Genomic DNA, 10,000 nt, shown 5'->3' on the forward strand with positions numbered 1-10,000 from the left:
GAATAAAAGAAAAAAGCAAAAATAGCCCTTCGAAAGAAACGATAAACCCAAAGTTCGGGGTGCATGCTGTACCAAAAGGCGTTAAAGAAACCCCAAAAAACAGAGATTTGGCCTGGCTAAAATTTTGCGAAAATTGACTCTATATGCTTATGTTGGCCGCGCGACTGGAGGCAGACTGAATGGCAAAAAAGAAAAAATTTAACGCCACCTAATCTCTCCATTTGCTCCAGCCAAGTAACCCCCAAATCTGTGCCAAATCGCCCACTTTTTAAACTTTGGGGGTTTGATCTCTTGCCGGAGACAGGTATGTAATCATTCAAAATAATTAAATTATTATAACAAAAAATAAAAATCAACAACAATAATAATTCATGATGATTCCTACTACTACTGATAATGTGATGTATTACATTAATAATGATAAAAATATGATCATGATAGTTGTTATTCACGTAGCTCATAGGCCTTAAAAGGGCTATGCAGAGATGCTAATTTTAACGTTTTTTTTTCCCCATCAGTGCGTGTACATTTCGCCCCAAACTGAACGGAGAGAGAAAAAGCGGTGATCGGGGAGAACGGAACAAACGGGGGGATATAAAAAGGGGGATACAGGGAAAGGGGTAGGGGGAGAAAGAAAAGGTGGGGGGGGGGTGGGGGGAAAAAAAGGGGGGGGAGAAGGGGGTTTTGGGGAGAAAGGGGGGAAGGGGGGGGGGAAAGGGGGGGGGGGGGAGGGGGGAGAGAAAGGTGGGGGGGAGAAGGGGGGGGAGGGAGAGAAAAAAGGTGGGAGAAGGGGGTAGGGAGGGAAAGAAAAAGGGGGAGAAAGGGGGTAGGGGAGAGGAAAGGTGGGGGGAAGGGGGAGGGAGAGAAAGGTGGGGAGAGGGGGGGAGGGAGAGAAAGGGGGGGAAAAGGGGGGGGGAGGGAAAGGGGGGAGGGAGAGGAAAGAAAAAGGGGGGGGGGGGGAGAAGGGGGTGGGGGGAAAGGGGGGGAAGGGGGTAGGGAGAGAAAGGTGGGGGAAGGGGGTAGGGAGAGAAAGAAAGGTGGGGGAAGGGGGGTAGGGGGGAGAAAGAAAAGGTGGGGAGAAGGGGTTAGGGAGAGAAGAAAGGTGGGGAGAAGGGGGTAGGGAGAGAAAGGTGGGGAGAAGGGGGTAGGGAGAGAAAGGTGGGGAGAAGGGGGTAGGGAGAAGAAAGAAGGTGGGGAGAAGGGGGTAGGGAGAGAGAGAAAGGTGGGGAGAAAGGGGGGAAGGGAGGAGGAGAGAAAGGTGGGGGAGAGGGGTTGGAGAGAGAAAGGTGGGGAGAAGGGGGGTAGGGAGAGAGAAGGTGGGGAGAGGGGGTAGGGAGAGAAAGAAAGGTGGGGAGAATGGGGTAGGGGAGAGAAAGGTGGGGAGAAGGGGGGTAGGGAGAAAGAGGGGGAGAAAGGGGGTAGGGAGAGAAGAAAGGTGGGGAGAAGGGGGTAGGGAGAGAAAGGTGGGGAGAAGGGGGTAGGGAGAGAAAGAAAGGTGGGAGAAGGGGGGGGAGGGAAGAAAGGTGGGGAGAAGGGGGTAGGGGGGAAAAAAAGGGGGGGAGAAGGGGGAGGGAGAAAGAAAAGGGGGGAGAAAGGGGGGAGGGGGAGAAAAGGTGGGGGGGAAGGGGGTAGGGGGGAAAAAAGAAAATGGGGGGAAAGGGGGGGGGAGAAAGGTGGGGGAGGGGGGGGGAGAGAAAAAAGGTGGGGAAAGGGGTGGAGAGAAGGGTGGGAGAAGGGGTGGGAGAGAAAGGGGGGAGAGGGGGTGGGGAGAAAGGTGGGGAAAGGGGGGTAGGGAGAGAAAAAGGTGGGGAAAAAAAGGGGGGAGGGGGGGAAAGGGGAATAGGAAAGGTGGGGGAAGGGGGTGGGGAGAAAGGGGGAAAGGGGGGGGGGAGAGAAGAAAGGTGGGGGGAAGGGGGGGGGCGGGGAAGGTGGGGAAAGGGGGGGGAGAGAAAGGTGGGAGGGGGGTAGGGAGAGAAAAGGGGGGGGGAAGGGGGGGGGAGAAAAAAAGAAAGGTGGGGAGAAGGGGGAGGAGAAAAGGTGGGAGAAGGGGCGGGGGTAGGGAGGGGTGGGGGGGGAAAGGGGGGGTGGGGGGGAGGGGGCGGGTTTGGGGGAAAAAAGGGAAAAAAAAAGGGGGGGGAGGGGGGGGAAAAGGTGGGGAAAAATTTAAAAAAAGAAGGGGTTTAGGGAAAGGGGAAAAAAAAATGGGGAAAAGGGGGGGTGGGAGAAAAATGGGGGGAGGGAAGGGGGTTGGGAAGAAAAGAAGGGGGGAAAAGGGTTAAAAGGGGGAGGGGGAAAAAAATAAGAAGGGGGGGAAAAATGGGGGGAAAAAGGGGGGTAGGGGGGGAAAAGGGGGGGGTGGGGAGAAGGGGGGAAGGGGGAGAAGAAAGAAAAGGTGGGGGGGAATAGGGGGAAAAGGTGGGGAAAAGGGGGGGAAAAAGGTGGGGGAAAGGGGGGGAGGGGAGAAAAGGGGGGGGGGGAAGGGGGAGGGGAAAGGTGGGAGATGGGGGGGAGGGAAAAAAGGTGGGGGAAAAAGGGGGTAGAAGAAAAGGTGGGGGGAAAGAGGGGGTGGGGGGAAAAAAAATTTAAAAAAATTTTAAGGAAAAAAGGGGGGGAAAGGGGGTAGGGGAAAAAAATTAAAGAAAGGGGAAAATTTTAAAAAATAAAAAAAAAAAAAGGGGTAGGGAGAGAAAGGTGGGGGAGAAGGGGGTAGGGAGAGAAAGGTGGGGAGAAGGGGGTAGGGAGAGAAAGAAGGTGGGGAGAAGGGGGTAGGGAGAGAAAGAAAGGTGGGGAGAAGGGGGTAGGGAGAGAAAGGTGGGGAGAAGGGGGTAGGGAGAGAAAGAAAGGTGGGGAGAAGGGGGTAGGGAGAGAGAGAGAGAGAGATGCCAGCGAATTGTACATATCACCAGAACCCCCTCCTCCTCCTTCCATTTGCGTGCTTTGCTTCTGGCATTACTTGCTATTACGTATTTTTTCTTATTTCTACAATGCTTTTGTCATTTTCAGATTTGATGGGAGCGAGGTGGTAGAATAGATAACTTATCTACCAATAGTGTCCGTGAAAGTGTGGCTCCGATTCCCGCTCACACCCTATCTCCCAAAGTTGGACTGGAAAATCAAATTGAGCATCGAGTCATTCAGTTAAGACGATAAACCAGGGTACTGTGTGCAGCACGCACTTGGCGCACTGAAACCATGACAATACTACTACTACTACTACTAATAATAATAATAATGTACATTTATAAAGTGTCCTTTCTAACTAAGGGCTCAGGGCGCTTTACATGAAAGAATATTACAAGTAACAAAACATTTATGACCACTCTTTCTCAAAAACCCCTCCCCCCACTCACACTCTCCCTTTCCCACTCTACATACATCCAAAGTAAGCTGACATGGGTGGTGTTGGAGAAAAGGAAGCTGACAGTACTTATAGATAGGTTTTAAAAAGATGAGTCTTTAGTGATGAGTGAAAAGCAGAAATAGAATCAGATGCACGGATATGATAAGGTTGTTCCAGATGTGAGCAGCACTAAAGAACGAACGTTCACCATAGGTTCCTGTATTGACACGAGGAAGTTTCAAAAGGTAACAGGAAGAGCGGAAATTTCTTGTGGGAGTGTAAACACTTGAGGTCAGAAAGATAAGTAGGTTCTGCGGAGTGGAAAGCAGAATAGCAGTGACACGCAACTTTGTATTTAATTCTCGCTTCAATGGGGAGCCAATGAAGAGTGCGGAGGTGAGGAGAAACGTGATCAGTACGTGGGACTCAGAGTTGTCCTCTGGCAAAGCTGTGTAGTTTCCATGCGGTGTGTGCCGAACACTGCAGTGCACATGGACTGTCAATATGATGGCAGGTCCCGGGATGATTGAGGTGGTCGTCTTTGGCGACCTACCCGATGGTGTGTCTGTGCAGGCTCGTGAGGCTGCTGTCACGTTTGACCCAGCAAAGCTTGTGTTGTTCTTCCACTTGCCAACCAACATCAGTATGTTGAACTGTCGTATTGTGGAAGGTTGCTGTTGGACGCAATTCAGCTGGGTTACCGAGGGATGTTCTGTTAACTGATAGGGGAGATGGGGCGCAGTCCACTGGTGTGTTCGCATCTCCAGCTGGGCCAGTCCGTAGCGGTCCCCGGGAATACACTCAACCAGCGCAGCCGGACCCTTCTACGACACTACTTATCAGTGGGGGGAAAAGTGGAGGTGGGGGTGGGTGGGCTTGCTGGCATGTAGGTGTGGGAGTGGGGGAACTAAACAGAAGTGTTGGGGGTAGTGGGGGGGAGGGGTGAAGTCTACTCTCTTGTGTCAGACAGGAAGCCAGTCTGTGTTGGATTGTATTACTCTTTTGTCACAAAATTTCTGTGTGTGGAATTCGGGCTGCTCCACCCGGGGAGAGCACGTCGCTGCATTGAGAGCGCCCCCCCCCCCCCCCAGTCTCCCCTCCCCCCTGCCCCCGTCTCACACACACACACAGAATGGTACAAGAGAATAGTCAGAGATGAGACTACATTGTGAAATGCACAAAATGGTTTACTGGGAACAAAAAGGCAGAGTCAAGATCGATGATACTAGCATCTGAATCCTTTCATTGGAAAAAAAAGTTCTTTTATAAATTTTCTGAATATTTTCGTACGAACAAATGACCATATTTATATTGCTTAATTATTAACACACATGGAATTGATCACACTTTCAAGCACAGCCATAGCTGGCAGGAAATTGATAATAACGCGTCAGTCAAAGTTCTTTAATCAAGAAGTGGACTTCCAAATACTTTTCGCTTTTATCAGTCCCTAGAGATTATCCACATCTCACTTGGAACTAAGACAAACAGAGCAGACGAGATTCTGAAGGAGGAAAAAGTGGATTCTTTTCAAGGCAGCATGTGACGAAATAGCAACAGCGCCCCCATCGGCAGCGGCAGGGTAGCCAGGGGAGATACGCGGAGAGGGGCGTGGCTGGAGACGATGACGGGCCCTGGAACTATGACCTGAGAGTTGCACAGATCCCCGCTACACTGGAAGAAGCACTGCGTCAGCTTGTCGCCGGTCATACAGCCCTCGTGAAAGAGAAACTCGATGCAGCCACGCTTTGCATAGGTGATTTCTTGTCACACACACACACACACACACACACACACACACACACTTGCTTGAATGGTCCACATAAAATTATGGATATGATAATGATGATAATGATAATAGTAGTAATGGTAATGATAATGGCAATATCCACATTTTCCCCTGTATTGTTTCGTTTCTAAGACGGAAAAAAATTGTAAACTGGTTTGTAACAATGTCGTATATACTCCACAATTCTTCCCCCCTCCACTTTTATAGGCCTTTTCGGCGTTCGAGAGGGGAAGAAATGTAGAGTATATAATCATTTATCATTCCATTCTGCAGGGCAGACCAGCTAAATAACTTGTAAACATAGAATTAAATCAGCTGGAAGGAGTTTTTGCAGGGACGATCGCAGCATTTAAGGCGGCCATTAAAGGTTCCCTGTCTGTTTTCCATCGTCAACAGTATTGTTATTTTGTTTGGGATTTTTTGTTTGTTTTTTTTGCATGCGCTCTCCCACGTCCGTCGCGATGATGGCCACATTGGCCTCTGCGACGTATCTATACTGATCCTGATCCTGATAACACAGTGCTGTTTGAACGAGTAAAAACAAAACTGAAGCATAAGACTGAAACAAAAGACGCACTATGCATTCTTAAGCATGCACTGATGTCACTTGTAAATTATGAAAACATTCTTTTATCATTTGGCGATGCCGCTATAGCAAAAAGACATACTGCTTTTTCTTCTTTTATTCCAAAGGAGAAATTAGAGGACAGGTGAAATAATTTTCTGCAAATGAGCAGGACAGTCAGCATCCCTGATTTTTTAATTTATTTTTAACTATGCATTTTTTTTTTTAATCATGAGCTGGTGTTATGTGTTACACCGACGGTTGTGTCACAGAGTGAGAACTTTTATCCTCGTTTTACTCTATGTAATCGGTACTTCATGGGGAGAACTTGGCACACATCAGGGACAGAATCATGTTGCACCCCCGACCCACCCCTCCCCCCACCCCCCTCACAACTGACATCTACCACAACAAAACAAAACAAAAGACAAACCCACAAAATACAGTTCATAACATTACCTAGATCATTTAGCTGTGCTGTGGCTTAATTCATCCCCAGATTACAAAAAATAAGGAAAACACAAACCTTCAATGCCAAACACAACACATAAAAAGGTTATATACGCTAACACTACAGAATGGACAGCTAGTGCCCATCCCAGTGTTTATAAATTCTCTGCGTTACCGCCACAGCAAAACAGCACAGAAACAATGTCAAGACTGCGGAAAAGAAAAACAAAAATATCAAGGCTGGCTGGAAAAAAAACCCAAAGGGGAATGGACTGGGAAGGCAGAAAAAGCAAACAGTGGAGGAAGGAAAAGGCAGAAATAAAGAATGCAACAGAAAAGAGGATATCCATCATAGAATTTCCAGAAGGTGGGGATAGTATTAATACTGAAAGACTCCCGGCTGCCCCCGGTGGTGGTGGGCGATTCAAAAATACGGACAAGAAAATCAATTTAAAATTAGGTGGATAGCGCATGCCTTCTTTGAGCCCCTTTGCCAACTGAAGCCAGCAGAAGTGTTCAGCCATTTTGGTACTCGTGTCAGTGTAGCGCAAAGCAATTACTTCAGATGTAGCCGAGCGCTCAGCTGGCTTCGATGACTGCTTCATGGCAAGCTTTCACTTGCTCGCGGCTTTAGTTAAGCTGACATTCCTGTGTGTGCCTCCACAGCAAGTTTGCGCTACGTGTCACTGGACTTTTCCTGTAATAACTTTGGTAAATGAACCATTGACAATAACCAAGACAGAACATTTGGCATGTTGCGGGGGCAAGCATTACACGATTTTATCGAACATACACGGTTACAGTTCAGAAACTACCACCAGTTAGCAGACAACTTCTCAACGGACTGACAGCCGGATACAAGTGTCAGTATGGCGTCCAGTTGGCTTCAGCATTCCTGGCCAATGAGCTATCCATCTATTTTTACATCAGCGCAAGAAAACTCATCACTCACCAGCAGTTGTGTTGTAGGCATAAGTGTAGTAGCACTCAGCGTGATGAGAACAGCTGACAATGCTCACAGCCCAGACATTGTTCACGCAATTCCAGTTGGCTGAGTAGTTGGCCGGATTGTGCTCACAGGCGAAGCAGCTCTTTGTGGGTCTGGTAGTCCACGTCCACGGTGTTGTCCACTGCCACGTCCGCGGTGTTGTCCACTGCCACGTCCGCGGTGTTGGCCACGTCCGCGGTGTTGTCCACTGCCACGTCCGCGGTGTTGTCCACTGCCACGTCCGCGGTGCTGTCCACTGTGACGTCACTGTACGAGAGAGTCATTTAATTCCAAGGTAACAGAATTCACGCTTCCTGTGATGTATGTAATTGCCCGCTAGCCCCGCGATACTTCATGCCAGTTTGTGTACGTCAAAACACTCCTACACTAAACAGAAATAATGAATTAATACATACAAAATGCGCCCCCCTCCCTTCCCCAACAGTCAAAGACAAGTATTCGCTTATACATCCGTTCCCTCCCCAAACTGCACCCCACTCCAGAGCTGCTCTCTGTCTCTCTGATTTACAGAAGTAAATCTCTGGAAACATAGATGTCCATAATTTTCTTTCTTTGGACATTCTAAATGAAATTCGTTTCCAATGACTGAAGTATCACACTTTTTGAAGCTTCGTAATCAATGTGGCGTGCTATTTACACGCGCGCGCGCGCGCGCACACACACACACACACACACACACACACACACACACACACACACACACACACACGGGCGCGCGCGCGCAAGCATAAACAGCTATATCCACAGTTCTTCCTCTCCTTTGGCAGAGTGAATGTCCAGTCCACGCCTCACTGTGAACACTAATCATTCCGTCTTGAGGGGGGAAGTTGTGGACAATTGCCGAATGGAACAGACAGAAAAGATATAATGAAAGAAACAGAAAGACGGAAAATGAAATGGAAGGCAAGAAAGAAACGTCCCACAGAATGAGACAAATTGGGACGAGACATACAGACACAACCTACACACCTGTCTGACAAAATGGGACGAGACATACAGACAATCTACCCACCTGTCTGACAAAATGGGACGAGACATACAGACACAATCTACACACCTGTCTGACAAAATGGGACGAGACATACAATCTACACACCTCTGACAAAATGGGACGAGACATACAGACACAATCTACACACCTGTCTGACAAAATGGGACGAGACATACAATCTACACACCTGTCTGACAAAATGGGACGAGACATACAGACAATCTACCCACCTGTCTGACAAAATGGGACGAGACATACAATCTACACACCTCTCTGACAAAATGGGACGAGACAATCTACACCTGTCTGACAAATGGGACGAGACATACAATCTACACACCTGTCTGACAAAATGGGACGAGACATACAGACAATCTACACACCTGTCTGACAAAATGGGACGAGACATACAATCTACACACCTCTCTGACAAAATGGGACGAGACATACAGACAATCTACACTGTCTGACAAAATGGGACGAGACATACATACAATCTACACACCTGTCTGACAAAATGGGACGAGACATACAGACAATCTACACACCTGTCTGACAAAATGGGACGAGACATACAGACAATCTACACACCTGTCTGACAAAATGGGACGAGACATACAATCTACACACCTGACAAAATGGGACGAGACATACAATCTACACACCTGTCTGACAAAATGGGACGAGACATACAGACAATCTACACACCTGTCTGACAAAATGGGACGAGACATACAGACAATCTACACACCTGTCACCGGCACAAGAGCCAGCAGAAGAAGCATCACACTTCCGGTCATGTTGCGGTCAGCGGATCACCCTCCTGTGTCAGCTCTGGGTTACTCTTTGCTACACCGCAGTGAAACTGGAAAAAAAATATTCAGCATATAGGCACGCAATATATGCAAACAAACAAAAAACACACAGGAATTCCACCCAACTTCCTGTTTCACAGGTTTGCTCTGATATCCCTACCCTATCGGCGTCTCTCGGTGGAACAAAAATAGCATGGTCATAGTATCCACATTTCTTCCATTGTATTCTTTAAATTCAGCTTCGTTTCGAAGACGGAAAATGCTGTAAGTTGGTTTAAATGGCATTTTGATATATATGCTCAACATTTCCATGTGTATACGCCAGCAGAAGATCAAATACGCACGTTAAAGATCCTGTAATCCATGTCAACGTTCCGTGGGTTATGGAAACATTCCCAGCATGCATACCCCCCGAAAGTGGAGTATGGCTGCCTACATGGCGAGGTAAAAACGGTCATACACGTAAAAGCCCACTCGTGTACATACGAGTGAACGTGGGAGTTGCAGCCCACGAACGCAGAATAAGAAGAAAACAAGCACCATCTAGAAGCAACAGGACAATTTTACAAAGTTCTTAATTTTTAGAGACTGGCGAACAAATCAGTTAAATGAAGCGTCGAACCTTGACCAAAATCTCTACAAAATATGTTATGAAACAAAGAAGGGACTGTCTAAAAGCTTGAAAGCTTGCTTAGTCCTTGTCCTACAACTTCTGCTAATAATACTTTACCAACGCTAAGTTTGCATAGCGCTTAGAATTTTCAAATGTTAACGCTACTTCTGAACGCTTAGCAAACTCAGCACTGCTAAGATGACTGATGCAAGCCAGCCCAGAACCTGTGGTGGTCACAGAACAGCAATCACATCGTCACTCACCTGACGACCTGAGAAGAAATGATGGTGGGAAAAGATCGCTCACTGCTTTATATACCCGTACCCTCAAACGCGCATACAGCACCCGTGCAACACACCACAATGACCACCATACACCACCCGTGCACCCTTAAGAAGAGAAGAAATTTCACCCACCCTAAATTCATC

At 47.9% G+C, this 10,000-nt stretch overlaps 1 protein-coding gene across 2 annotated transcripts in view; it reads right to left on the reverse strand.

The window, feature by feature from the left end:
• Positions 1–4,506: 4,506 nt before the first annotated feature.
• LOC143290344 (uncharacterized) overlaps positions 4,507–10,000 on the reverse strand; it is a 9,064-nt gene continuing 3,570 nt past the window's right edge. The window contains exons 1-4 of one of the 2 annotated variants that reach the window (XM_076599694.1): positions 9,751–9,825; positions 8,896–9,011; positions 7,097–7,399; positions 4,507–5,103 (exon numbers count right to left, since the gene is read on the reverse strand). In XM_076599694.1, the coding sequence (XP_076455809.1) occupies positions 4,871–5,103; positions 7,097–7,399; positions 8,896–8,944 (585 nt within the window). In that variant the 5' untranslated portion in view covers positions 8,945–9,011; positions 9,751–9,825 and the 3' untranslated portion in view covers positions 4,507–4,870. Of the gene's footprint in view, positions 5,104–7,096; positions 7,400–8,895; positions 9,012–9,750; positions 9,826–10,000 lie in introns of those variants that run through there. The other variant, XM_076599695.1, reaches the window with a different exon arrangement.

The sequence above is a fragment of the Babylonia areolata genome, chromosome 15, assembly GCF_041734735.1.
Source record: "Babylonia areolata isolate BAREFJ2019XMU chromosome 15, ASM4173473v1, whole genome shotgun sequence".
NCBI classification, from domain to species: Eukaryota; Metazoa; Mollusca; class Gastropoda; order Neogastropoda; family Buccinidae; genus Babylonia; species Babylonia areolata.